This window comes from Takifugu rubripes, chromosome 21, assembly GCF_901000725.2.
Source record: "Takifugu rubripes chromosome 21, fTakRub1.2, whole genome shotgun sequence".
In the NCBI taxonomy this organism is placed as follows: Eukaryota; Metazoa; Chordata; class Actinopteri; order Tetraodontiformes; family Tetraodontidae; genus Takifugu; species Takifugu rubripes.
The window spans coordinates 12,969,333-12,996,738 of record NC_042305.1 but is presented as its reverse complement, the minus strand read 5'-3'; the positions used below and the strand labels follow the sequence as shown (position 1 = coordinate 12,996,738).

Below are 27,406 nucleotides of genomic sequence, written 5' to 3'. Positions count from 1 at the left end.
TTGTAATTATTTTCTCAATTGCATTTTTCGTGGTAAAATTATAAAGTTGAAGCTAAATTAAGAAAAACAAAGTTTAGTTTTAATTCTCCATTGCATCCACTAGATGGCAGTACTCCTTCCTGATTCCCAAAGGGGTGGGCGCCTTCGGACCCACGTGACTTTTACAGGAACTAAAACGTCAGAGAATTTTCCGACCAGTTTCCAACCGGCTTCAACAAGTGCTTCCGAATTGCACAGGTTTGAAAAAAAACACCCAAGTATAGATTATTTTATTTAGGTTCTTTATTTTTCTTCTTACATTTAACTTACATCGGTTTATTTTCGGTTCTAGCATCATGTCTTTGAGGATTTGTGCTGTCGCAGTTTCAAATCTGTCGAGTCGCTGATAATTACACCTGTTTGAATGTAAAAGCGGATAGTAATGGTTTTGGCAGAAACAGTCTGGTAAAATATTTCGGATATATCGGAGACAGATGGACTTTGTTTACGAACGTGTGAGATGTGTCATGAAGAATCCTGCAGGGTCCGAACCCGTCAGGTGACAGTCAGCCAATCTTTAGCTTTGGGTCTGTTAGCTAACAACGTTAGTATTTACTGAACTCCTAACCTTCTAATCTTATATAAAGCTGTTAATCTTCTATAGGGGTGTTTTAAACAGCATTGTAGGTCCGGTATTAGAGGCAAACTTTATTAAAGTGACTTTGCTTAACGTTCTTGAGACATTTAAACCCCTCTCTGTGGTTGAAATAATAGGAGGAACTGTGATAAATCTCTACAATGTGGACAGATAAGCAAAGAGGAATTCGAGTTTCTCAAGAGGAACTATTATGTAAAAATGCGTGCGGGTATTATGGAAACCCTGCATGGCAAGGTTTCTGCTCCAAGTGCTGGAGAGAGAAGTCACGTACAAGTGGAACCCCAAGACAAGACACAAGGTAACGTGGCTCAAAACTGTTAAGTCTGTTGGGCTCAAAGAGGCTTCGGCATATCTCTGCTTTGGGTTTGGAGGAAAATATTTGCTTTTGGGTTCAGATTAAATGTTTGTTTGTTGCCGCCATTTGTAGAATGACCGGTGACGGTTCTCCCGTCACCTTCACCAAGTTTGAGGAGAAGAAAAATGCTGAAAAAGGTCGTAGAATCAATACTGTTAGGAGGCTCTTCTGGGGTACCCCATCTCCTCCCCCAAAAGGACCAGGTAAGGCACTTTTACGTGATCAAATCCACAGATTTAGAAATCATTTCACGTTGCCTTCAAGATGTTGCTTTGCAGGGTTTACAATTCAGCCCTGCTGGCCTGTGTGGTGGTTTGTATTTGTCATAGACATGTATTAATAATGAATCATTTTTGCTTAAATGATGTCTTCTACTGTTGTTAAACCCTTCCAGCTACACAACTTTGCAGTCCTGCTTCAAAAGCAGAATATATCTTCCAATTTTTGGAAGATTTTCTTGTTACCAGGTCTTTCAACTCAGTATCAAGTAAAATGACCAGTTGGGTCATGACCAGTTTAAGGACCCTATCTCCTTGTAACAAAAGCTTGTGCCTTGTTTGTATGAGTTTTCCTATTAAAAATGGAATGCATGTGCAGCAATCACACCTTTTGGTTTGGTTTCTAGAACCCTCTGAGAGCTTTGCAGCTGTATTGAAAGCCTACCAAAACCTTGAACCTGGAGATTTCACTGGCTTCCTGAAGTTGCTGAAGAGTCCTGCATCCCGCCGCTTGCAGTCTCGATGCACAACTTTCCTTGACACAATGGAGACTAATCATGTAACCACCTTTGCTTTTTATTTATCTACATCTAAAACTCCTATAATTTCACATTGAAGTATCAGAGCTATCAGATAACAGTCACCACCTTTACAGGATCTGCCCGTACAGAAACAGTCTGATTTAGTGCAAGATTTCTACCAGTCCTTTGCAGAATACTTTAGCAGTGAGTACAGAGCAGTTTAATAATTGTTGGCCAGTTAAGCTGAAAGATGATGTAATATATAACTTGTCTTTTCAGGGGGGGGCACCTCAGGTTTTCATGAGGCTCAGATCACACAGTTAATGGAGCATCTGGAGAAGTTAATGATGACGCGGCTGCACAAGTGGGTTTTTTGCCATGACAGCTGCGATGATGAGCAGAAGGACCTGGCCCTACAGAGGAGGATTCGGTATTAGTAGCCCGCATTGCCAAAAACCCCCTCAGGTTTCATAAATTGTCATCTTTAGGCAAAAGCCCAGTTTTAGACCTGTGGGGTTTTTTTTTTTGCTTTGCAGTTCCTTAAACTGGGTTACTCCCGAGATGCTCGCTGTACCTTTTCCAAATAAAAAGACTTCTGCTTCAGGTGACCCATTCCTTCCTGCTATAACAGGTGAGTTTCAGGATGGAATCACATTTTGTCACCATCATTCCTCTGATGTGTCTTAAATTTGTGTATTTATTTTTGTATCGCCATTTTCTTGTTCGGATCCATAAAACCACGTGTTATCTTATTCTTTGACATTTCATCTTGCCATTTTTTTTTTTTTTTTCTTTTTTTACTAGCCATAATTGAGATGGATGCAAAACGAGCACCTCAGGACAAACTTGCTTGCGTGTCCAAGTGCAGTCAGCACATATTTGAAGCTCTGTCCACATCCAACAGTGAGCCTGCTAACGCTGATGACTTCCTGTCAGGCTTGATATACGTGGTCCTAAAAGCCAATCCACCTCGCCTACATTCTAATATGCAGTATGTGATTCGTTTTGGTCTCCCTCACAGTCTGATGGCAGGAGAGAGCGGCTACTATTTCACAAATTTGGTAGGTTATTGGAATCTTAGTGAGTAGCTAATGAGGAAGTTCTCTTGCTAAAGCTTCTGCAACCTTCTTCTGTTTTAGTCTTGTGCTGTGGCATTTATTGAAAAACTGGATGGACCAGCTCTCAATCTCACTCCAGAGGAATTTGAGGGCTACATGCAGCGTCGTTACACTCCTGGTGTTGGGAGCAGAAGGCAACAGGTTGCCAGTGACACACAACAACTGCTGGACGAGCTGAAAGGAAGACAGGAGAGGCTCGACCAAGGGGTGGATGCCCTCAAAGTGGAGCTACATCAGTGGGTCCAAGCAGTTCATTCCCAGTTCGAAGAAGTAACAACCCAGTTTTCCCTGGTACAGCAGGAACTATCCTCTCAGGCTGAGAACTCACAAGATGTTTCATCCTTATCTGATGAAGTGTCACTTCAAGAAAATAGCGAAGACCATTCTGTGGTAACAGCTCAAGGTGTAGTTCAGGAATAATAGACTGTTAGTTTTATTATCTAAAGAAGAAAGCTGGTGTTACTTGATTATCCTTTCCAACTTACAGGATGCAAATCTGATTTATTTTTTGCCAATGTCACTTCCACTTGAATATGAAGGATTACATTATGGAAGGTTTTTTTTGTTTTGTTTTTTGTGTTTACAGTCTGTGGGTCATAGTTTGTTAGAAGAATAATCTGCACTTTGGGCCATCTTTAGGGTGAAGAGCAGTCTATTGTATATTTAGAATACTATCTTCTATGCAAATAATTTAGACTCAGGGCGATGTCCAACACCTTTCGTATATAAACCCCCCCAAAAAAATAAAAAAAAACTGAAGACAACCTGTTCCTTACACACCACTGTGCCTTCATGAAGATCACTGTGAATTTACCTTATGTGCTGCAGGTGGAATGGTAAAGTAACACTACATGTGCAAGGGGTGAATTGTTTACAACTGTAAAAAGGTTTCTGTTGAAATGACACGACCTATAAATTATTAAAGTTCATTAAACCTCATTTTTCTTCGGTTTTTATTTTTGTATTTTTTTATAAGTATACCCGCATGCAGTTTCTCCCAAGAAAAGTTTTATAATAGAATTTCACAGGCACATGTGCGGTCACCTAAATCCCATAGACGCGTCTGCGCATGTGCGGGAGGAATCACATGATCGGAAGAAAACACGCGAACATGAAAGTGACGATGGAAAACAGTGCTGGAGAGTCAGAAATAACAATGGATGATGTGAGAAGTCTCATTAAAAAGAAAGATAACATCGAAGAACAGATAAAAGCTTATTTTGATGTTCTGGAAGATGTAAGTGTGACAGATATTCATTATGACGTATACGCGGATCAACGCTATAGCTAAATATCGGTCGATTTAAATTAATTTAAAACGTGTCGCACGTATATTGCTATTTTTACAGCAAGGTGTCGGAATCGAAGACTCTTTAGTTGATGAAGAGGGCTACCCCCGAGCAGATGTAAATCTATACCAAATCAGGACAGCAAGACACAGTATTTCATGTAAGTGACGGCATATACAAGCAGTAGTTTGTTTTAATGTCATGTAAAAGGTATAGTCAGTCATTTGGGGCAATCTTAACTGTCATATTACAAAGTAACTCCAGGTACAATGTGATGTAATGATAAGGTGGCATATTTAAGTTTAAATCACCTGCCCAAGACAAAGATATAGATATTCTTTGTTTTTAATTGAAGTAGTTGCATTATACGGTTTGCAAAATACCAAGATGGTGATCTTAATGATGAAATAAACTGATAAAAGGATGCAGCCAGGGTTTGTGCAGTATGCTGTCAATATATTCATAGACATTGAATGCAAGGGACTTCTTCAGTAAAATGTAGTCTTTATCTTGTCTCTCAGGTCTCCAGAATGATCATAAGGCGATCATGGTGGAGATTGAACAGGCCTTGCACAGGCTGCACGCCAGTGAGAAAGCCAAGAGGGAAAAGGATGAGACCGAAGCTCAGGAGGAGGCGATGGAACAACAGACAAGTCTTCCGCCTCCGTTTGCACTGGTGGACGCTGTGACCCAAGGCTCCCCCGCCAGTGGAGCCGTGAGTAACTTTGAAACCACCTAACGTTGCCACGTTTAATGTTGGGTGTGGTGGTTGACCTTCTGGTTATCGCCAACAATTCTACAGGGACTCCACGTTGGCGATGAGGTTATTGAGTTTGGGTCTGTGACGGCAGCAAACTTTCAGAACCTTCAAAACATTGCTTCTGTTGTGCAGCACAGCGAAGGGGTAAGCCACTGACCTTTGTAATGCACTTGGAATTTTATTATTGACATTAGTTTAACATTCAGATAACATTTTGATTATCTCTAGTGATCAAAATTCTATGTCGGTCTGATTTTGCATGTTTATGAGGTGGTTTGGTTTTTTTTTTTTTGCAGAAGCCCCTGCGGGTGGTAGTTATCCGAGAGGGGCAGAAAGCTGCGATGAGCCTGACTCCACAGCGATGGTCTGGCAGAGGTTTGCTAGGGTGAGCGTTGAATTGATTTGAATCTGATTTGTTTCTTGGTAATAAGACTGAAATCTAAGCCTCGTTATAATTTTGGTCATATTGGACTATATCTGCTAACTTTTCCGTCAGTGTTTACATCTAAACATAGAAGATGGTCTTCCCCCACTCTCCTCTTGATTCCAAATATTCTCACTGCTATTCATGACTGAGGATGAGACCAAAAGAAATTAGATGTAAACATGGTTGCATCAATCACTCATTTTAACACGGCTATAATGCAACTGCATAGCATTTATATTGGTTTCTGTTGGTATAGTTCATTTGTGTGAACTTGTCATTCCCTATTCTGTCTTTCAGATGCAACATTGTTCCAATTCATCGATGATCACCAGGTTTAGCCCAAGTTCACCACTGACATCCCTTACTCCACCTCTGATACACCAGAAACTCTGTGCTTTCATTTGTTTATTTTTCTAGGTCTCAAAGCAAATCTGCTTCTGCTGGATTCATTACAGGCTCCGTCTTCAAATGGCAAATAAATAAATAAAAACAGCCACTTTCATTGCTGCGATTACATTTTAAATATGGTCTGCATGAGATGTTTAGTCTTAGCAACCACAATCAACAGAGTTCTGTTCAACACGGCAGAAAAAACTGACATATGAACAGTTTTATTAAAGCATCAAAATGTACATTTTTGGGTGAAGGATTACCAGAAAATTCATTTGACAGCTAAATAACGAATTAGGACTTTAGTAGAGCGTAATACTGAACCTAAACAGGGTTGGTCGGCGTAAAAGGTCAAACATGACACAAATCCAAACAAAATAATAGTCAGAATATCAAAAGAGAAACTCAAATTTACAAAATGTGTCATTTTTATAAAACCACGTCACAGTTTGACTTTTTTCTTTTTGGGCTTGACCATCTGAGGTAGCTGGATTTTGAAGGCAGTCCTAAAAGCAAAAGATTAAGGCTCATAATGAAGATTCAGAAATTAGTCTGGATTAAAATTCTACCTGCTAATAGAAGACTTACTCGCAGGTGGTGCAGATGGGACTGAAGTTGCAGAAAACTACAAGGCAAACACGTCAGCAAGGACGGGTTAAATACGGCCTTTGGCTCACATTTGCTTATCTAAACTGGGATTAGAACTTACTTGATAGACAAACGGAGCACACGTAACCGATCTCGATGAGGTTTCGATGGCAGAAACACGCAGCCCTGTAGTCCACGTGTGCGCGTGGCGGCAGCAGCAGCTGCGAGCGCTGCTCGGTGTCAGGCAGGAACACCCACTGTTGGGAAAAAAACAACGGTCAGCACGAGAATCTTCAGGACAAAGACGAGGTAAAGCGAGCACAGAAAGACTTTACCAAGAGGTACTGTGCCAGGGCAGCTTTCTGTGGTATCTTGAGGTACAATCCTCCAGTAATATCACAAGCCTGTAAAACAGAGAGGGTTGGTTCCCCACTGTGGTGTCTTCAATGATTCTGCTTGGAGAAACGAGTGGAAAACCAAATACCTGCTGAAGAAGACCTGAGTCCATGTCCAAGACACACGCGTCTATCAGGATGTTCTGTATTTAAAAAGAAAACATTCTTACTCGTCCTACAATATAAAGAGAACTCGTTGACATGCAGGGATGTTACCTGCTTCTGCGCAGCAAAAATGACATTCATGAAGTTCATATACTGGAGAGCACAGTCCTCAGCAGCTTTTATCACCTATTCAGAGAATTACAAACGTGCTGTCAATCAGGGGAAAAGAACTGGTCTATAACGGCACAACAGGCTGAGTAGGACTCACCAGTATTCTTGATTTTGTCTCTTGTCCAACTTAGAAATAAAAAAAAATTAAAAGGTTTGCCTAAAGAAATACATCAATTAAGTATGAATGAGCTAAATGATAAGGAAATTCTTACCTTCCATCTCTTTCGAGACCCTGTTTATATCTTTATATTAAACGAGTCAAGGAAAACACTTAAGCGTATAAGAAAATCTGTCATTCATGAAGTTAAGGTCCTGTGTTGTACTACTGAATTTATTTTCACTTTAGTCGAGCGTCGAATAACGTCACTTAAACATGATTCCGTACACACTTTCAGGCTTGAGGATACAGCAGAGAGCCTTGGCGAGGGATCCAGCCAGCAAGGTGTCATTTGAATTCCCCCTCACCTCGGCTGCAATTACACAACACATTCATTTCTATGCATGAATGTTAAAATTGATCACATATGTGAAAATAAAACAAACTACAGAATTATTTAATTGCAAAGACTTGCCCCCAACTTTTAGGTTGCTAAAAATCTCTCTTATAATCTGCTATAATGATTAGTTTATTACTCTTGGCAAGACAATAATAGCTAAGGCTTACTTTTTAGCATAAGATTCCTCATCTCTTCAGCGATACTGTTATTGGCGATGGACAAGAGTTCATATTTCCCATCTCCGCTGCAAGATGTATTTTCCTCCCCATTTTCACCGCCTTGCAACTTATTACTGGGGTACAAGAAGTGACTGAAATAAAGTAGAACTGCATTAAACAGGGGACAGGGTTGCAGAAAGGTCAGGCCTGATACATTCGTTAATGCCATCATTAGATGACTACCAGTTTACTTTTTCTTTTTGAAATAATTTTTGCTGTAGCCAGTTTATGTATGAACAGGTGCAACAGTGAGTACATCTACAGTTCAAACTTTAGCATAATCATTGAATGAATCTACTGTACAAGCATTGTTGTTGCATTTTAAGTCAATTATACAGTGCTTTTCCCATCTGGAGAGATATAAAGTGCATATATATCACCTGTCCTGACAATGGCTGGCGATGACAGCTAGTTTATTCGTCCTGGCCATCGCCATGTGCGAGTTTCCCAACACCATCACTGAGTCCAGGCACTTCGAAAGTGTGAACTTAATGCACAGAAAAAAAATTAAATAAAAAATCTTGGAAAACATTAATTCTATAAAATAATAAGACTTGAGGGTTCTACCTCTGATTCGCGTTGCGCTTGCTGCCCCCACCATATCGGATTTACATCCACGACAATAACCAGTAGGCTGATTTCATCGTCTGCAAACATAAATTATATATGTATAAAACGGCAACGGACTCGTACACATCAACTGAATAAAAACGAGCATATTTTTATGTAACACCCAAAGAAAACAGGATGAAAACATACCTGAAGCCATCAAAGCAATGTATCATTTGGAGAAGTAAAGGAAAGAAATGCTAACATTCGTCACCCCAGTAGACATTAAGCTTCCATGCTAAATTAAAAATTCGTATCAACAAATTAAGTCTTGTGCTTGATATTAGGGTATATACCTGAAAACAAAATGTAAAAAGAATTGATAATAGACATATGTATAGCAATTCTACAGTAAATTGACGCACCGATTGCACGAACTTCTTGGTGCGTCATCAGACTGCGACCTGATACGGTTCTATTCATTCGTGGCGCAATGCTGCCCCTAGTGTCTCAGTGGGCGGATGATTGTTTGTCAACTTTGACGACACACTGATGGAAGACATAAAAACTGACAGTTTAATAATTTATCAACAGTCAACCAACACAGAATAAACATTTATTTAATTAATTTACACACTTTAAATTCGACATATGGGTGTTTTTCGTTCACCCACCATGATTAAACCATCCACCATGATTCACCAAACCACCAACCAAACCACCATCCACCAAACCACCATGATTAAACCATCACGCAACCATGATTGAAGCCAATCAAAAAGAAAAACAGCGGCTTGGTATGGAATTGTCTGTTAATGGCAAAGATAAAATTGTGTAGCATTTCAAAGTTCTGTGTGATGACTTTTATTATTATAATATTCTGCTACTAAATAGAATAACTAGTGATGAATAACTAGTGGATTTTTTCTAACTGTAACATAATTTTCATTACATTTATCTTCTAATGTAATGCCCGTGCACAAATGTCTCAGTCATGTAGTCTGAGGGGGTTGTTGGCTTAACAGATTTGCTGGTGAGCATTAGCCTTCCGAAGGATTATCTGTGTCTTTCATTTTGAATTGTGCTCGATCCAATCTTGTATGTATCGGTAAGGTTAAAATGATCGAGTTTAAATAATTCATTTCTGCACTTCGACCATCCGAAGATCTGTTTGTTCTGATCGGGTTCAGGGGAGGGTAAAAGAACGCGCAAAAGCGCGCTCCCCTAACCGTCCCTGTCGTTATGGAGACCCGGGTTGTGTACGGAAATGGTGGTGCTCCTCTCAACTTTCTGGGGGGGGGGGGGGGGGGGGGGAAGCATTTTTCAGTCCTGGCTGCACTTTTAGACCACCGGACACGTGGACTTGTCTTCTGTTGTTAAAATGTGAGGTTAGTCTATTTATATTTCTTGAATAATCTATTAATCTTTTTATGTGTTTTACACATGCACCTGACTGTTAAAGGTGTGTATGGTTCTTTTAATGACAAAATACCAACTTTGTTGCTACATTTAGGGTGTTTTAAAGATAATCTCTGTAGTTATCTAGTTGTCGTCCTCTCTCCATAAAAGTGTTATTCTTGCAAAATGAAGACTTGTTCACTCCACGTCTCCTAGTCTAAAAGACTACAAGATCTGATAGATGATTTAGAACTGTTTAGGGTCAATGGTTAGATGGATTCACCAAATTACCAGCACTCCTGCAGCTGTCAAAGCAACAGTTGCATGCATGTGCCTTCTATATTTATCATATTTGCCACATTACAGAAATGTGTGACATAACTGGGCCGTACCCCCACCGGACCCCATCCTAATCGTGTGTCAGGTTTCAGAATCATACAGGGGACCTGGCTTTTTCTGCTCGCAGCACTGGCAATTACCGCTGCACAGATGAAAAGGAACTAGAAATAAAACAAGTTTGGGGTACGTGCAGTTACAATTGGTTATTTTAAGTCATCGTTAGTGAATTACTGTCTCTGTACAGTCATTTTTATATGGATGTGCTTCATACAAATAAGTGATGGAGTGATTAAAATGAGATGTCTGTTGCCTACAGGACAAGTGCGACACGACCAACGGAATAAGACATGGATGGTGAGGAAAATGACTTTTTCTTGTACGAGTGTTTAGAAGCTGTTGGGCTTCAGCAGCACTATGCCAGGTAAGCTCATCCACTCGCTGCACATTCAAAGTCCCCTCTATCCTGTCCTTGCCTCCATGGACCATCTGTTACTCTGCCTCCTGTGCAGGTTTACTGCGGTGGGGGTTCACTCTGCAGCCCATCTTTCAGGGCTGAGAATGGAGGATTATCCCATCCTCGGAATCTCCTCAATGGAGGACAGGACTCAACTCTTCCGGCTGGTGCAAATGATCAAATCTCTCGATCTTTGGTGTGAGGCTCATGATAGTGAATGCAACAGTAGTGATAGTGAGGAAAACTATCATGTAGCTGATGATGGCCTGACTCACTGTAGTTGTTTAGGTCCTGATGGAGATGTATATGACCTGTCAGGTGAGGGCAAGCGCCTTAATTGTGGTGGTAAAGCTTTCAGTGCTGCCCTGCCTCAGCACAAAGAGGCAGCCAGACCACTGCATGCTCAGTTTGTCACTGGATGTCTTGAGCTAACAGGAAAAAGCAACAGCGGGATCAATCATCATAACCACCGTGATCATAACACCAAGATAGACGCAGAGGAAACGTCCACACACAGCTGTCACAGGCCACCACGCGATTTACCCCACAGGCTCAGGTCAGATACAGTGCCATCCGTGCAGCCTAGCAACGGACAGGTTTGGCACAAAGAAAGAAAAGGAATTTCAAAGAAGGAAAAACCCTGCATGGAAAAAAGCAGGAAAAAGGCTTCGGAAAAGAAGGCTGTGACAATGCTTGTCTATGAATCAAGGACAGCTGGCTACAACTATGGACTGCCCCTGAGTTCTCCTCCTGCCCCAAACAAAAGGTGAATATCAGAAGGAGAATGCTCCCCATTTCCATCGACTCTCAAAATATCTGCTACAAGAACAAGAAGATGTCATTACCATTGTGTTTTTGAAAAACGTTTAACATGGTACTGCACCAACATGTGGCGCACCATTTCTCTACCAACCAAATGATTCAGGATTTTTCTTCTTTGATGTGATTGCCCTGTGTGATTTCCAGGCAACCGAGGAAACAGCGAATCAGCGTATGCGTGAGGAAAAGACCTCTGACTTATACAGAGTGCAGGAGAGGGGAAGCAGACGTTGTGGCAACTTGGAATAAAGCGTGTGTGACAGTAAATGAAAGAAAAGAGGCTGTAGATCTCTCCCAGTATGTGCTACAGGTATATCATTTATCTTCTTGCATACACTGATATTCAGGGAGAAGGCACTCACATTGATAATCTAGTCAAAGCCTCAATTATATCGAAATATCGATGTGGTAAATATCCTTATGTTTCTGCAGCACAGGTTTTACTTTGATCATGTTTTTGGGGGGGAAAGCACCAACGAAGAAGTGTATCAAAGAACTGCGTATCCTCTGGTGCAGCACATGCTCCATAGGTAGGCTTATACTTATGGATGGGTGGTTGTTGTTCCATCCATCCATCCATCCATCCATCCATCCATCCATCCATCCATCCATCCATCCATCCATCCATCCATCCATCCATCATCCATCCATCCATCCATCCATCCATCCATCCATCCATCCATCCATCCATCCATCCATCCATCCGTGCTCTGTGACCATCAGTATCAATGTTGTGTGCACCCATAGAGGCAGCGCCACCTGTTTTGCCTATGGCCAGACAGGATCAGGGAAGACTCACACCATGCTGGGTTCCTCTCCAGGCAGGCCGGGGTTATATGCTCTGGCGGTCCGGGATATTTTCGCTCACCTCTCCAAAGCACAGACCCACCCATCTTTGCTGGTGTTTGTCAGCTTCTTTGAAATCTATTGTGGGCAACTTTATGACCTTTTGGGCGGTAGGAAAAGGTATATGTTTGCATCTGCAATTTAAAAAAAAAAATCTTTCCCCCTCTTATTCTGAAGAGCTTTCCTTGTCCCCCCCCCCCCCCCCCTATAAGGTTGTTTGCCAGAGAAGACCAACAGAAGGTGGTTCACATTGCTGGTCTGCATGAAGTCAGAGTGGAGTCAGTCGGCTCACTGTTGGAGGTTTGCTCATTATTTCAGCCACATAAAACACTCCGCTATTGTTTTCCCACAAGGAAAACATACAACTCTCAATTCAACTTAACCAATCAATCAAATGAATCTTTCTTTTCATCCCTCCTACTTCATTCTTTGACTAAGGTGGTATCACACGGTATGGCTGAGCGTACTCAGGGGACGAGCGGAGTAAACGCACATTCCTCCCGCTCCCATGCCATGCTCCAGATTCAGTTAAGAGGTCAAAATCAGCAGATGGCTGGCAGGTGAGGAAGAATATATGTTATATAAGCTTTATTGTGGTGTGCAAAGGTTTGCCTCTTATCTATTCACATATTTTATGGCTATTGTATTGCAAATGTGTGTGTGTGTGTGTGTGTGTGTATGTTTGTGTGTGTAGAATGTGGTTTGTGGACCTTGCGGGAAGCGAGAGGGCGTCGGATACCAAAGACCCAGACAGGCAGAGTCGTATGGAGGGAGCTGAGATTAATCAGAGTTTATTGGCAGTAAGATGTGCACATATATTATGCTCATACATTAAGAGCAGGGATGATGATGGGGGGTCTCTGAGACCCCTCAAAGCCCAGTGTAAATTGCTTTAATCTGCAGTTATAATAGCAGTCCGCGTTTCTTAAACTTTGACATTAAAAAGGTATTTATTTTGGCTGTCAAGCACCCATTTAATTGAAATTTTGTTGAATATACCCTCAAATTTGGAAACTGGATATTTCTAGGAGATCAGTCATTTCAGTGGACAGAACAGGAGTAAGAGAGCATGAAACACATTTTTAGGATCATTTCTCATATGTATTTTATTTCTTTACAGCTTAAGGAATGCATCCGTTCCCTTGATCAAGCCCAGTCGCACACGCCTTTCAGACAAAGTAAACTCACTCAGGTACTCGTTAGTAGTAATTAGTGCTTCACAACTTTGGACCTTTTCCAAGTTTTTTTTGTTCTTGTTCAGTTTAAATTGTTTTTGTTTCCTGTATGTTTATGGTAGGTTTTAAAAGACTCTTTTCTTGGGGACTCAATGACATGTATGATCGCCAATATCTCACCCGGTCAAGCAGCGACTGAACATACACTTAATACTCTCAGATATGCAGACCGGTACGTCCATTGTGTATAATAAACTGTGTGTTTATGTGCATGTAAATATAGAAATGGTCACACCTTCTTTATTTTGCAAAGGGTGAAGGAGTTAAGGAGACAAGAAGGACAAGGAGGAAGAAGAAGCAAGACAATGTCTTCTAAATACGACTTATCTGTCAACATCGGCTGTAATAAAACCAGTGTCGCAGCCCGGGGTAAAAGTCCTCCCAAAAGGCCCAAGATTGGAAGAGAAAGTGACAATTTTGTCCCTATTTCCTCCACATCGACCTTGACCACAGATGATACAGTTTTCTGCTCCACACCCAAGAACAGCAGCTGTGCAAGAGCCCGTTTTGGGACCAGAGTGGAACAGCTGACACCCATCAGAGGGTCATTGGGAATTTCTGTTCGGAGGGAGCGCGCAGATAGAAACGGTGGTAGAAAAGAAAAGAACAATGGTGAACCTGACCAAAGCATAAGGGCAGGGGCAAACTTGGGGAAACTTCACCTACGGGACGCACGGAAGAAACTGGAATTTTCTGACAGGGAACTGGAGAAGGAACTAGGAATTTCCAACAGGGTCACAGGGTGTAAATGTCAGGGAGGACATTCAGAAAACAGAGACACAAGCCCTGAAATACATAGGCCAACGGAATTAAGCTCACAAAATACTGAACAAAAGGAGAAGGAGAGGCACCTGAGAGAATATCATCAACAGCTCCAGCAACTTATGCCATCATTTGAGCCAACACCCAAACATCTTTTGTCATCCTCTCCATGTCAATCGTTCTCCTGCTCCCACCAGGTTCCTCAGGTTTCTACATCTCAGCATGTGTCCCAAAACTCAGTTTCTGCTCGAGATTCCTTTGATTTAGAAACAGATTCGGCTCCATTGGGAACCAAGGTTGACTTTGAGAGCTCTTACAGGGGACCCTTGTCTTCCCTCACTCAGGAAGGGCTTCGCATCCACAATAAAGGTCAGCACGAGCTCGGCCATGGCACTCTAGCTGATACCAGCAAAGATGTGAGGGTACTGATGGAAGACAGGAAAACAAAATATGGGAAAAAAACAGGTTATGTTGAAAAGGAGAGGACAAAAACACCAACAGGTGAAGGACAGTTCATCTTAACACAGGAATACAGGAGGTCAGCTGGGATGGAATCGGGAGGGAAGAGAAGGAGGGCTTGGGAGACACCAGCAGGGAGTCCCCAGATCAATGCAGTGACCAGTGCAAGGCGAGGGGACATGGAGACCCCACTGTTTGAAGCTTCTACTGCTGATACTGCTCATACTGAGTCGGCCTATTACTGTTCATCAGCAGAACACTTGTTTTCACCACCCTGTGGAGATACAGACACTCTCAAGGCCACTAAAGGACGAGCTGAGCTTCCCCATGAATTAAAAGGCAGAACGTGCGCCTCAAACCTTGCGACATCAACAAACTCCGGAGTGAAAGAATCATGGGTGGTTGTCAGTGACAGTCAAACGCTCCCTCACAATACACCCAACATCCATAATGAATATAAAGATACTGCTGAAGCCTTCAGCGTGTTCTGTTCCACAGAAGATTCAGCTTGCAATCAGGTCGGCAGCCATCCTGATACAGCTGGAAAAATGTCTCTTTCATCTCAAGGAAAGGCAGAATGTGCCAGTGCCATCATGGACCCCCTCAGCATCTCCTTGCTTGAAGTGGATCAACAGGTTGCTACAGCCTCCTTTCTTCATGGCAAAGAGAGCAACTCAAGTCATTTTGGGAGTGGAGGAGTTCAGAGAGACGCGTGCAACAACTTTGAATTTTCCATTTCACAATCCACATCAGAGAGTGTCCGAAACGCTTTACCCAACTGGCGTTGTGAAGGGCGTTCGAACCATCCCAGCGACATCTCAGTCCAACCAAACACTTTAGCTGAGACGCATGTTGACGAAAGCAGCTGTGAATTCCAAATCAGACCATCTGTCCATCCGTCTACATTGGGTGACATGTATCATGTCCAGTAAGTACACAAGTCTTGGAATTGTCATAAAACATCATTGTTTGTTGATACATGCTAGTGTAAAATACTTCTAAAGATTCTTATATGAAATAAATCAAGCTCTTGCTGCACTACTCTAATTGTAGGTGTCGGGTTGTTCAGGCTCACTGGGACCAGATGGAGGAGATGGAAACGTTATTTCGTAAAGAAGGGAAACTTTTGTACCAGCAACCCGACATGGTCAGAATTCTGGAAGCTACAGTGGATGTCGATCCTTAACATGTTTTACATTACCATGTCTTTCTCTGTCTGAACAGGAATTTGGGGAGTATATCCACAAGCTGGGAGAGATAATGGTGAGAAAGGCGAGATGTATTCACGGTATGCTAGTCCAACTGCAGCCATATCTTAAAGGCATCCATTCTAATCAAGGAAACAAACACAAAGAAGTCATTAATAATCTAAATGAATAGTCAAATTACCAATCTACCTAAATGGGTTTATTTATTTGAACATTACACACAACATTGCTGATTATGAAAATGTTTGTATTAGGTAGATGCATCGCTCATTTTTTTGGTACTTTTCCTCAAAGTTTTGTTGATGTATGATGTCTGTATTGTGTTACTGAACATTACTTGATTAAAAAAGTAAAATGTGAAAAATATTTTTTAAACTAAGTACAAATATTTGTTTTGTTCACGTTTTATGAATCAATTTGGAATGTTTTCTTTGCAATAAAGAATTTTTTCTCATTACTTCAGCAAACTATGTTTTACTTGGGAAAACAAACCCACGTTCGTATTTTTGTATAGAGCCTTAAAGAGTAACTTGAGTTGCACTGCATATATTAATTTACTGCTCAATTATTTAGGAAAATAGTCTTGTGGTTGAATCAAAGGCTACTTTTCTGGAAGGAATTCTGGATTAATTTTAGGAGGATTCGCTGTGGTCTAAACAACCTTGGCACCGAGCTTTGCGCACGATGAGGCCACACATTATCAGATTGAAGTTTTCAAGTTCATTCCCTCAAGCGGAATTCAGCGATGCCCGTTTCCGGGTGGGAATGCGCACGCCCAGGAAGCGTGAGTAGAACCACGTGGCCAGTTTGTTGCGCTTTGATTGGCTGGCGCGGCTTCACTACACTGAAGAACGGTGCGGTGGGGGTCACGTGACAGCAACTGCTGCTGCTGGCTGAGGGAAGCGTGTTAGTAGGTAAAAGAAGGAATAAAATACGTTTTACCAATGGTGTAATTGTAAATGCCAGTGTTATACCCTTGTTGTATTATTTCATATTTCAGCGATTAGTTGTTTAATAAAATATAGGTTGACTCGCGGAGTTTTTTTATTGGCGCGGTATTTAGCTTTTCGGCATTGTGCGCGTAGTCTGGCGTCGCATTGTACGGGGATAGGCCGTTCACATGCCGGGCAGTTAGCATAGCATGCTGCTGGCAGTAGCTCACCGTTGACGGACCACTCGATTTCGACACCATTTACTTCTCTGAAAATTTCCAGATTCACTGGTAATTCAATGTTGCCGAGCGACTGGTGTTAATAGTATTCTTACAGAACAGTATTTTGCCTACTCCCGTCTGTTTTTGTGACTATTAGCTCGGAGTGACTAACGTTAGCTTTCCTGCTGGTTTACGTAAAGGGCACTTTAGTGTGTTTTTTTTTGTTTTTTGTTTATTAACTCATTTTTTACTGCTGTTTTCTCATTTGGTATTTTTTGTCGATACATACACCGATGATTGGAGTGGTTCCACTGTTGTTTGTCCCTTTTATTTTCAAATCTCGTCAGCAAAATCGGGCACTGCAGCCGTAAACCAAATGTATGTTGTTGAGCACAGGGAACAAAGACAAGCAGCTAGCCACGCTAGCCTGAGCTAAGGCAAACTAACGCTAATAATAATACCAGTAATACCACATAACCCTGCACGGGTTATTTTCTGGAACTTCCTTTTGACATTTTTCAGTGACTTTGGTGTTTTCCTATTTACGGTTACGTTACCTAGTTCATCATTTTATGTAAAGGTGATTATATTGTCGAACAATAGTAAATGTGGGCAGCAGTAGCGCGGCTGGATTGTTGTCGTTCCATGCCAACGATTTTCAACTGAGGGTTTGAAAAACGTCGTGGTTATTAGATAACAGTCGGTTAAACTGCTCGTTGTGCGTTTAATTTCGACATTGTTGAGAATAAGGGTCGTCGGACTGTAGCTGACGCCATTGAACAAAACGATTTTCGTATCCTGCCACCATCGGGAGGGTAAACTTACTATTCCTACGAGTGAAACCGTGTTTACGGACGCTCCTTTTTCCTCTGTGTGTTTATGTGAGACGGCAGTGGTTGTAAACTGACACTAGTACAGTCACCTCTTGGCTGGCTAAATATAACCGGGGAGGTAAGGGCAACAGATGGGCTTATAGTCTTACATGGTATACTTGACAACAGTGACACAGGCTGCCTATATTCAGGATAATGTATATATTGGGAAGTATTGCGCAATATAACTACTAACTGGGGAATGTTTTAAATTTTGTGTCTCTTCCACAGATTTTTCTATTTTGTACATACATTGTTTTGTATATACTGTATATGATGACATCAGTGGTCAGCAATCAGTCCCGGGGGACTCGGGATAAAACATTGCCCACCACCACACAGACTACACAGCCACAAAAACAGATACAGGTTGGTTTTCAACATTACATATACTCTATTGTATTGTTTAACAATATTAATATGAGATGGTGACTAATGCAGTGATGAACATGTTAGTGTAGTTAGTATTGTTTGTCATTACTCCTTTTTTTCCCCCCCAGGCCACAGCAGAACAGATTCGTTTAGCCCAAGTGATCTACGACAAAAACGATGCTGACTTTGAAGACAAGGTCAAACAGGTCAGTTGAAGTCCGTCTTTTGAGTGTTAGTCAATAAATATGAACTCCTTTCTTAAAGTATGGTACAACAAAATTGTTTCCTGACAAGTCAGGATGGCTGCCTTTTTCCTCTATCACATCCTGTTAAATGGTATTTTAACCTTAAGCTGTCTGCTTGTGTTTTTGTTAGCTGATTGAAGTCTCTGGGAAAACCCAAGATGAGTGCATGGTAGCCCTGCATGACTGCAACGAGGATGTAAACAGAGCCATCAATTTCCTTCTGGAGAGCACCTCTGACACCGTAAGGCTCTGACTTGACATGCTTGCAGTGTCAACAGTTTGGTTACTAAGCCCGCGATCTTTGTTCTTGTGTCATAGTATGAGAGTAAGGCATGATAGGACGATATAATTTGAGATAGTAATCAGATGTTAAGCAAAACACTGAATAGAAATACAGCACAGTCCATCTAATTTTATATGTGGCACAAGCAGTGCTTTTTAAACGATAATGCAATAACCAATATGGCAGACTGTTTTAATAAAACAAACCATAACTATAGTCAGTTGTAAGTCTATGATTTTATTTATTTATTTCTTCTGTCACAGACCTCCTGGGAGACGGTGGGAAAGAAGCGAAACCTTGGTAAAGAAGGGGGATCCTCAGAAATCAAGGAGATTAATGAGAAGAAAGGTGGAGACAGGGAGACCAGTCGGGGACGTGGGGGGTCCAACAGGAGAGGCAGAGGCATCAGCAGAGGTCGTGAGGGTAAAAAAATCTTAAAACTCGAGGATTGTTTTTGCAACGTTGAAACATCCTGCCAGGTTGATTATTGTTTGAGGTTTAGTTGGCGTTATTGTCACTTTGTTTCTTAATTATTTTCAGGTCGCGCAGAAGAAAATGGGTTTGAGGTTACACCTGGAGAGAGAGGAGGAGATCGTGGCCGTAGAGGCCGAGGGAGAGGTGAGTGGTTTATGAATGCACTATTTTTAGCATATTGGTTTATAATAAAAAGATTATTCGTTTTTTAAGATTAAGGCAAATGACACACTAACCCCAGCCAATACTTGATTGCGTTTAATTAGGATTTGGCAATAACATCAAATCTTTATATTCTTATATGATTTGGCTTTCATGTTGTACGGTGTATATTTGATGTGCTGTTTCGCCCTCCATCTGTGGAAGGTTCTCAATCCCTGCAGCTGCTCAAGTATATTGGGTTTACTGAGTTGTTAATAGAGAAAGGAGGTTAGGTGAGGTGAAGAGTGTCTGGAATCATTGAGAAATATGTGTTATTCAGCCAGAATAGAAACGTGCTCAGTATCAGTTCACCTCACTGTACCATTTCTGGTGTAAGTGGTATATTCTGAGAGCAAATATAACTCTCCTTAAACTTTGTGTTGAGGTTTAAACTTAATAACAAGTCCTTGAAAAGCTTTAGATGAAGAGGTCTAATCAGCAGAGGTCAACTGATTGTTTTTTCTGTCTGCAGGGGGTCGTGGTCGAGGACGAGCAGCTGCTGGTAACAGACCCCAGGGAATGGGGTAAGAACACATGATGAGCGTAAATCTGAATTATGAAGTAGGGTGGGGAGATTATGATGGTGTTTACAAGCACATATCTTAAAACCAACCATGGTGAAAATCAAATATTCTGAATCTCTTCAGATTTTTGCTGCCTCAATTTCCTTGCTTATTATAGTCCAGCCCGTTTCATTATTTTTGTCTTTTGCTCTATTTCAGTACCTTCAATCCTACCGAGTACACAGCTAACCCTGGAAATCGCCAGGAAGCATGGGATGGAGAGGGCAAAGATACTGCTGAGGAAACTGGTAGGAAAAGGAAATAAATTGTCCGATGTCTTTTGCTTAGCAAAATATTTGAGCTATATTTAATCTGTAATTTTATATATCATAATGTGATTGTCTGCTGCTTACAGGAACATGGGGAGGCCCCACAGAAGACTGGACCTCAGAGGACTGGAATGAGGATGTAAGAAAACAATTAAAAGTTGATGAACTTGTATTGTAATAATTCCTTTGTCTGTTTCCTGTCTGGTTTTATTGTTTGTTGAGAGTTGACTGTTAATAATGCTGTTTATTGACTTGCATTAAGACACTTTAGCATTTCCTGTTCTTTTTCACAGTTGTCTGAGACCAAAGTTTTTACTGCCTCTTCTGCCCACATCACATCTAAACACAAGTAAGCTCCATTTTACTAAATTCATTACATTTGCAACATTTGATGTATTTGTTCTTTGTTCCTTAACCCATTTTCTTCAACTCCTTCTCCTACCTCATGTTCATAGTGTGAACCTGGCTAGCCTGCTGCCCAAAGCTGGAGTAGGCATCGGAAGTTCTTTGGACTCTGAATTGGGCTTGATCGTTGATGGACCCTCAGCTGAAGATCTTGGCCAAAGTCTGGTGTTTACCAATTCTCATCGCAATGGACACACGGCAACACACAGCTACGCACATGCCACAGCCAACAGCTACGCTCATGCAGCTTCTGGTGGTACCACCTATGCACATGCTGCCCTGGTACATATAGCCACACATACATGCCTTCACCCTTGTGTAAACACTTCTCAACCTTTTATGTGATATATCTGTATATTTCATCAGTCTTTCATCTTTTCAGTCCTCAGTTTTGGGCTCTGGATTTGGATCATTTAATGCTCAAAAATCAGCACCCACCTCTGACATAAGGACGCCAGAGCAGCTCAGTGGACCTCGGCATTCTCAAAGAGCCAGTCAGACATTGGTCACCTCCAGCAACAGCAGTGGTTCCAAAGACGCAGGGCAACATCTGCTACAGAATCCAGTTCCTGCTTCCTCTACCTCTGTAGAAGTCAAGGCACAGAGAGTTGAAAATGGCCTTATAGCCCCTCACAGTAAGTTAAAAGAATAAACCAAATACAGTAATTTTAAGAATTAATATTCTAAACACTGAGCTGCACATGTTGACTCTAATTCTCATTCTCTACAGTGGAAATAAAGCTTCAGCCAGAACCATCAGCGGTGCTCAGCCAGCTGGCTCCGAGGCAGCAACAGTCCTCTAGTCTACCCTCCACAGAGCCTTTGGGCCTGTCTCAGTTGCATGCTCCACAGGTCCCCACACCCCCAGGTTGGACTAGTGTTGTACCGTAATGCTGTTGCCAGCATGTTTGTAACACAGCAAAACATCTTTGCAATTAACTATGAAATGTTAAGCACCTGTGCCCATGAAGAAAAATGCACGCTCAGTATTCTCGTGCCTGATTTACATAACAGATCCAACGAGCTAAATTTACTGTGGTGGTGGCTGTTGGCAAGTTGTGATACCCAAATTTTTTTGCTTGAAAGAATAAAAAAATGATTTGACATAATGGCCAAAAAAGGAAAGGCAACTCCAGCAGATGCTAAATAAATCACACACATCAATCTTTTGGAACAGTTGTTCAGTGTCATCATAGATGGCCAACACTTAACTATCATATAAAACGTTGGATATTGGTCCGACAGGGCACTTTGACACGGCTCAGTCTCATTAATAAATTATGACCACATTGCGTCACATTGGAATGTTGTTGTTTTTTTATCTCTGAAGTAATTGAAACTATCCTTATGTTGATTTTATTTAAAGGATGTGTCCTATCTTCAGGTCACGAGTCATCCCTCCCTCCTCTAAGAGATGGAGGTTCTCCTGGAGGGAAGCTGTCTGGCTTGGAGCTCCAAGGTGCAGAGGCCCCCCAGAGACAGCTCAAGGCACAGAAACGCAGAGGACCTCCCCCTTCAAAGGTTGGAAATCTAAGTTCTTAATCTTTAAGAAATGTGCAACTGAAGATTTGAAAAGAACAAAAATCAGGAAACTCAAGATCCTCTGAAACTAAATTTTTATAATTATTTGCTTGACAATTCATTTACTTTAGCAGCTTTTTTTTTTTTACTGATGGGGGGAGAAATTGTTCATATCATTCAAAATAATTCTGGTTGTTTTGCTAATAGATTGCACAGTTTAGTGAAAATGTGACCTACTTAGTGTGAGAAATCCTCTGATTGTCTACTCAGATCCCATCATCGGCAGTGGAGATGCCGGGCTCGGCAGATGTGCCTGGACTGAATGTCCAGTTTGGAGCATTAGACTTTGGGTCTGAGACCAGTAGTGGAATGGCAGATATGGCACAGTCCGAGGCTGGCAGGGATCAACGTCCAGCACAAATCCCAGCTTCAGCATCTCTGCCCGTTCCTGCCGCTGTTTCTACACAACAGCCACAGAGCAGCCTTTTCCCCAAGCCAGGGTCTATCAGGTGGGTATATGGGACTTTCCTGTGACCCTGTTGTTGCAGAGACTCTCACTGTCGTACTCTGATGCATTTTTCCTTGATTGTAATCCATATTGACAGCGTTACAGTATCTCTGTAGACTTTTCCACCTTTGTATCTTGTAAAACTGCCCCCTTGTTTCTACCATCTTTTTCCCTCTCCTGTGAACAGTGAGCACATGAGCAGCTTACCCTCGGCCGTCTCGGATTCCAAATTCCCTTCACCATCTTTGGGCCTACCGAGTGCAACACCCTCCCCCTCCATTGGTCTTCCCAGCGCTGCCAGTCCAGCCTCTTCCACTGCCCCTACCGCAGCCAGTCGTGGGGAAAGCAGCGGGCCAAGGTCCTTGGCACCTCATCTGGGATTCCCTCAAAGCAAAGATGTTCCCTCATCTGCTCCTCTTACAGTAAGTACAAAGTCATAAATTCCCTCCACCACTGCTTCCGCAGAGCTTGTCATCTGCTTTATACTTGACAGTGATAAACAATTCTTGGGACTTATCTTTATCTCTGCAGAATGGATATAATGGTTTGAAGACACAGGGCAACCAAGACCGTAAGTACTCCCGGCATCGTCAATTCTTCAGTATTGTTCCGAAATACATTATAATCCAGTGTAATCTGTTTATGAGTAAAAGTCTATTTTAATATGTTGTACACAAAAATGTATTTATATTTTCACCCTCTTTAAAATCAGCGACGTCGGCATCAAGAACGGTGAAAACTGAGTCTCCTGTTCTGACAAGTGATAGTGGAACACACCACCACGCCCCCTCCCCTGTTGTTACCCCCTCACATTCAGCCCCCATCTCATCACTCAGCAGGTAAGTGGATGTATTCGCCTCTTCCACGGACTAAATAGGGTTTTCACACGTTCTTATTTCAGAAAATTATGATGATGAAGCACATATCTCGATTCTTAATGTAGAGACATCTTTTCACTGAATCTCTCAATAATCGCTGTATTGTTGCTTCATCAAACATGGGGTAGCTGACAGATTGGCTCTTGTTTTGTAGTCACATCACCAGTGCTCACACATCTGGATCAACTCTCACCTCAAGTTCATCCTACACCGTAAGTTTAGGAAGAGTTCCGGAAGAGTCGACTCTTGAACAATTTGGTTTATTTTCCTTGCCTGCTTTTGTATCGTCTGACAAGGTGAATAACGAGGATGGCAGCAGCAGCAGTAGTACCCATCATACCCTGTCCTCGTCATCGACCGGCCAGGCTGTCAGCGCCAGTCCTTCCGCCCCCCAGGCTGGTGGTAGCTCAGCCACCAATGGCTTACACGTAGCTGGAGCCCCGGGGTTGACTCCTAACGGCACAAACACCTCACTGTCAGCAGTCAGCCGTACTGCACCCCTGCTGACCACCACATCTGGTAAAAAGAATAAGAGCAACAGCACTGCTAGTTTAGGGTTGTTTTTTTTGTTTTGTTTTTTTTTCCCAATCAAGCATTTTAAAACAAAGATCATCTGCATGATGTTATTTTGTTAAGTTGTAGCTTTTCATTTTCATATCCCATTAAAGCCTATTTGAAGCAATGCACTTATCATCAATTATCACCGTATAAAATAGCTAAAATTTGAGTTATATCCAAGTAATTCTATCAGAAGGGATGACTTATAACTTAACTGAAATTTATTTTTCTCTCCTACAGGGAAGACCCCTCCAAATTTGGCTCAAGGGGTCCCTCCTCTCCTTGCCAACCAGTACATCATGGGCCCTGGTGGTCTGCTTCCTGCTTACCCGGTGTGTTGATGTTCATTAGCTCATTATATTGCTGATAGTATTCTAGATTAAAGGACTTGTCCGTCTTTAAATTGATGCTTCAGTTCCTCAGTCACTTTCAGCGTATTTGTAGGTTTAAAAAGCTCCAGTGGTTAAACCCCGTACTATTTTGTTCATGTCAACAGCAGATCTATGGCTACGAGGACCTGCAAATGCTGCAGTCTCGGCTTCCCATGGTGAGCATTTGTCATCAAATACACATTGCCTTTTCTTTTGACATTATTATTTAAAAAAATAATCCAAAAAGGTCATTGACATTATTTCCCTTTATGACAGTGTTGCTGCTTTTTCAAGTACCGGTAGATAAAGGTTTCGCTTTCTCTTTTCCACAGGACTATTATGGGGTACCATTCCCTGGAACGGCGGCTACTTTACCTGGAAGAGATGGCCTAGGAAATAACCCATATTCCAGTAAATCCCATTTGCCTGTTTATATTTGGTTAACCTTGTGTTATCTTTAAAGACAGCTGCTTTTTGACAGTGTTTTCCAGTTTCATGAAAAACAGATTTGTTTGTACTCTTTTCCTTTACCAAACAGATTTCCTCTTTAGCTTTAGGTTATTAATTACCTGCTGATGTTGGTCTGTTCTTGATATGACGGCTGTGTCAGCAAAGCTTTGTGAGATGAATATTTAAGTTATTTTGTGTTATTTACTTATTTGTTCAGGTGAGCCAACAAAGTTTGGCAGGAATGACTCTTCATCTCCAGCTCCCCCGACCAGCCTGTCAACAGCTGGTGTGCAGTCACAGCCCCAGCAGGCACCACAGTCAGGGACCCAGGGACAGAACCAGGCCCAGCAAACACAGAATCAAGCCTTCCTCAACCCCCCACTGCCCCCTGGTTATGGATACACCGGTGAGGATGAACAAATCGTTTAAAATAAATAAGAAATTCAGCTCTAGTGAATCTCATTATTTATATATTTACCCTAATGTATTCTATTTATTTTAAATTAACACATTCTTTGTAGTTAATCATCCTGTGTGGGACTTTTTAAAAATACTTTTAGTCGTTAAAATATTTCCTTGTTACCCTGTTGCAGGGCTGCCATATTATGCTGGTGTGCCAGGGGTTCCCTCTGCTTTCCAGTATGGGCCTACTGTGTTTGTCCCTCCTGCCTCTGCCAAGCAGCCTGCAATGGGCTTGGCAAACCCATCCAATCAGTACCACCAGCAACATCAGCCCAGTTATGGACAGCATGCTTATGGCACAGGTAAAAGACCAGTCCTGAGTCCCAATCTGTGTGTGATGTCACGGCATGTGAAGGCGCTAACAGGCGCTGCTGAAGTTGGACATAGTTCTGCCCGTCCTGTCCCTCTCACTCCTGTCCTGTCCTTTGCTATCTCTCTCCTCCACAACTCATCCTCCTGGTCCAGCCTTTGATGACCTGTCACAAGCCCACGGGGAGTACAGTAAAGGGGGTTACGGAGGCTCTGCCCAGGCACAGGCCAAGTCAGCGGGCAGCGGCCCAGGGAAAGGTACGCGTGCATTTCACCACAGTGCCCCGTCTGTGGCCACTGCGCGTTCTTGCTTTCATCATAACTCATTTCTCTCTTCTTTCGCTTGTCAGCACCAGGACTCTCGGGGTCGGGGAGCAGTGGTGGAGTTCCTGACTTGGGAGGGTCGATTTACAACAAACCTCAGGTGAGTGCACCTGTCATAAAATGTTTTTTTTTTTAAACAGCTTTTTAAATTCTGGATTTACTTGCAGTCCAAATTAAGTTTGTATAGTGTTCTGTTGGGTAACACCTTGATCTCTTTTCTTTCTTTGTAGTCATTTGACAAGCAGGGCTTCCACACAGGGACTCCACCTCCTTTTAGCCTGCCGTCAGCGTTGGGAGGAACGGGGCCCTTGAACCCGGGAGGTGCTCCTGGTTATGCCCCTGCTCCCTTCCTACATATCCTACCACCACACCAACAGCCCCACTCCCAACTGCTGCACCATCATCTCACACAGGACGGACAGGTAAACAATGTGGACGGTATTTTTTTTCATGGTCAAAAATTGGATTTTGGATTTCCATTTTTTTATTGGAGCTAAATGACAAAACAGCTCTAACCTTAGATTTATACCTTTTACACAATAACTAATGTGAACACAGAAGTTTGGATATTTGTTTGGAATTTCTATTTGATCAATGTGAATTTGTAGTCTTGAGCTCGATAGCTGAACTTACTCTTTTCTTACAGGGGGGTCCAGGTCAGCGCAGTCAGTCCAACAGCATGCAGCAGAAGACCCAAGGCAGCAAGTCCAACTATGGCAGCTCCCCCTACTGGGCCAATTGAAATGACCCCCTCCCTGAAAGGCTGTGTGTGCACGAGTGTGTTAAGCTAAAACGGAAAGGCCCGTCCAGTGGGCAACATTGGGCCCCTCACCCCGTCCCACCTTCCACCACCTCCACAAGTCCTCATTAAGTCTTTTAGGTTCTCTCTTCCCCCCTTTTCAAAATTGGTTGTACATGTAAGATATTTATGTATGTATTTATATAAATATATATATACTGTATATGTAATAGTAGATCATGAAATGTGGTTGCTACATTTTATTTTTGAAGGACTTTTGTTTACTTTTTCAAAACTGCAGGAAAATGTTACATTAATGTGATGATGGTGAGAGCAAGTGGAAAAAGTGAAAAGATCTAAATCTTCTTTAAGAAACCTGGACTGGGAGAGAGCTTTAGCACTGAATACATATGAGGACATTTTAGATGGGGGTGGGGTTTATAATAACTAACTGCATCTATCATCTTTTCTTTTTTATACATACCTTCCTGAATGACTTGGCTCTGCCCCTGAACTTTATTTTTGTAACTTCTGGCCTTTCCCCGTCTCCCCTCCTACTGGGGGGGTTGCCTACTTTTTCTTTGGCCAACAACTTTCCTTTAAAGACATCTTTACCCATTTAAATTTTTTATGTTTAATTTAATTTTAATCCAAATTTCCCGCTGAAATAAAAAGTTCTGAGCAGTTGGAA

General features: G+C 42.0%; 5 protein-coding genes across 11 annotated transcripts; 4 read left to right on the top strand and 1 right to left on the bottom strand.

Annotated features, from left to right (window-relative positions):
• The first annotated feature begins 102 nt into the window (after positions 1-102).
• LOC101066679 (rab5 GDP/GTP exchange factor-like) lies at positions 103-3,788 on the top strand. Of its 2 annotated transcripts, none has more exons than XM_011615661.2 (9): positions 103-237; positions 754-935; positions 1,065-1,195; positions 1,618-1,769; positions 1,866-1,935; positions 2,011-2,161; positions 2,268-2,362; positions 2,536-2,792; positions 2,871-3,788. In XM_011615661.2, exons 2-9 carry the CDS (start codon positions 778-780, stop codon positions 3,267-3,269), a joined length of 1,413 nt encoding a protein of 470 aa, XP_011613963.1. In that variant the 5' UTR covers positions 103-237; positions 754-777; the 3' UTR covers positions 3,270-3,788. The 2 variants fall into 2 exon arrangements, with proteins under 2 accessions (XP_011613963.1, XP_011613964.1); XM_011615662.2 differs by lacking the exon at positions 103-237 and adding an exon at positions 244-538.
• Positions 3,789-3,916: 128 nt separating this feature from the next.
• psmd9 (proteasome 26S subunit, non-ATPase 9) lies at positions 3,917-5,815 on the top strand. Its single transcript, XM_003974883.3, has 6 exons — positions 3,917-4,086; positions 4,199-4,298; positions 4,660-4,853; positions 4,941-5,042; positions 5,195-5,283; positions 5,623-5,815. Exons 1-6 carry the CDS (start codon positions 3,919-3,921, stop codon positions 5,648-5,650), a joined length of 681 nt encoding a protein of 226 aa, XP_003974932.3. The 5' UTR covers positions 3,917-3,918; the 3' UTR covers positions 5,651-5,815.
• Positions 5,816-5,920: 105 nt separating this feature from the next.
• Positions 5,921-8,724, bottom strand: gtf2h3 (general transcription factor IIH, polypeptide 3). 4 transcript variants are annotated; one of them, XM_011615660.2, is made up of 14 exons: positions 8,664-8,680; positions 8,449-8,594; positions 8,257-8,336; positions 8,070-8,176; positions 7,639-7,781; positions 7,382-7,444; positions 7,187-7,216; positions 7,072-7,100; positions 6,915-6,989; positions 6,788-6,841; positions 6,639-6,707; positions 6,425-6,560; positions 6,304-6,340; positions 5,921-6,221 (listed from the first exon to the last, which is right to left on the bottom strand). In XM_011615660.2, the coding sequence occupies exons 2-14, from the start codon at positions 8,456-8,458 to the stop codon at positions 6,158-6,160; spliced, it is 897 nt and encodes a 298-aa protein (XP_011613962.1). In that variant the 5' UTR covers positions 8,459-8,594; positions 8,664-8,680; the 3' UTR covers positions 5,921-6,157. The 4 variants fall into 4 exon arrangements, with proteins under 4 accessions (XP_011613962.1, XP_029686011.1, XP_003974931.2 ...); XM_029830151.1 differs by lacking the exon at positions 8,449-8,594 and having other exon boundaries at positions 8,664-8,724; XM_003974882.3 differs by lacking the exon at positions 8,664-8,680 and having other exon boundaries at positions 8,449-8,657.
• Positions 8,725-9,576: 852 nt separating this feature from the next.
• Positions 9,577-16,191, top strand: LOC115247574 (kinesin-like protein KIF24). The gene is made up of 14 exons (XM_029829741.1): positions 9,577-9,626; positions 10,292-10,396; positions 10,485-11,195; positions 11,396-11,558; positions 11,681-11,778; positions 11,996-12,214; positions 12,307-12,394; positions 12,533-12,654; positions 12,789-12,894; positions 13,215-13,286; positions 13,392-13,501; positions 13,583-15,478; positions 15,604-15,697; positions 15,775-16,191. The coding sequence occupies exons 2-14, from the start codon at positions 10,323-10,325 to the stop codon at positions 15,928-15,930; spliced, it is 3,909 nt and encodes a 1,302-aa protein (XP_029685601.1). The 5' UTR covers positions 9,577-9,626; positions 10,292-10,322; the 3' UTR covers positions 15,931-16,191.
• A 385-nt stretch (positions 16,192-16,576) lies between these two features.
• Positions 16,577-27,406, top strand: LOC101066456 (ubiquitin-associated protein 2-like). 3 transcript variants are annotated; one of them, XM_011615658.2, is made up of 29 exons: positions 16,577-16,672; positions 18,015-18,152; positions 18,284-18,361; positions 18,531-18,641; positions 18,947-19,106; positions 19,224-19,301; positions 19,831-19,882; positions 20,081-20,169; positions 20,277-20,329; positions 20,484-20,539; positions 20,646-20,877; positions 20,978-21,230; positions 21,326-21,463; positions 21,980-22,116; positions 22,387-22,625; positions 22,812-23,046; positions 23,156-23,195; positions 23,337-23,463; positions 23,657-23,714; positions 23,799-24,021; positions 24,301-24,392; positions 24,557-24,607; positions 24,764-24,842; positions 25,099-25,287; positions 25,475-25,645; positions 25,809-25,910; positions 26,003-26,076; positions 26,207-26,398; positions 26,623-27,406. In XM_011615658.2, exons 2-29 carry the CDS (start codon positions 18,057-18,059, stop codon positions 26,716-26,718), a joined length of 3,501 nt encoding a protein of 1,166 aa, XP_011613960.2. In that variant the 5' UTR covers positions 16,577-16,672; positions 18,015-18,056; the 3' UTR covers positions 26,719-27,406. The 3 variants fall into 3 exon arrangements, with proteins under 3 accessions (XP_011613960.2, XP_011613957.2, XP_029685654.1); XM_011615655.2 differs by having other exon boundaries at positions 21,962-22,116; XM_029829794.1 differs by lacking the exon at positions 16,577-16,672 and adding an exon at positions 16,836-16,980 and having other exon boundaries at positions 21,962-22,116.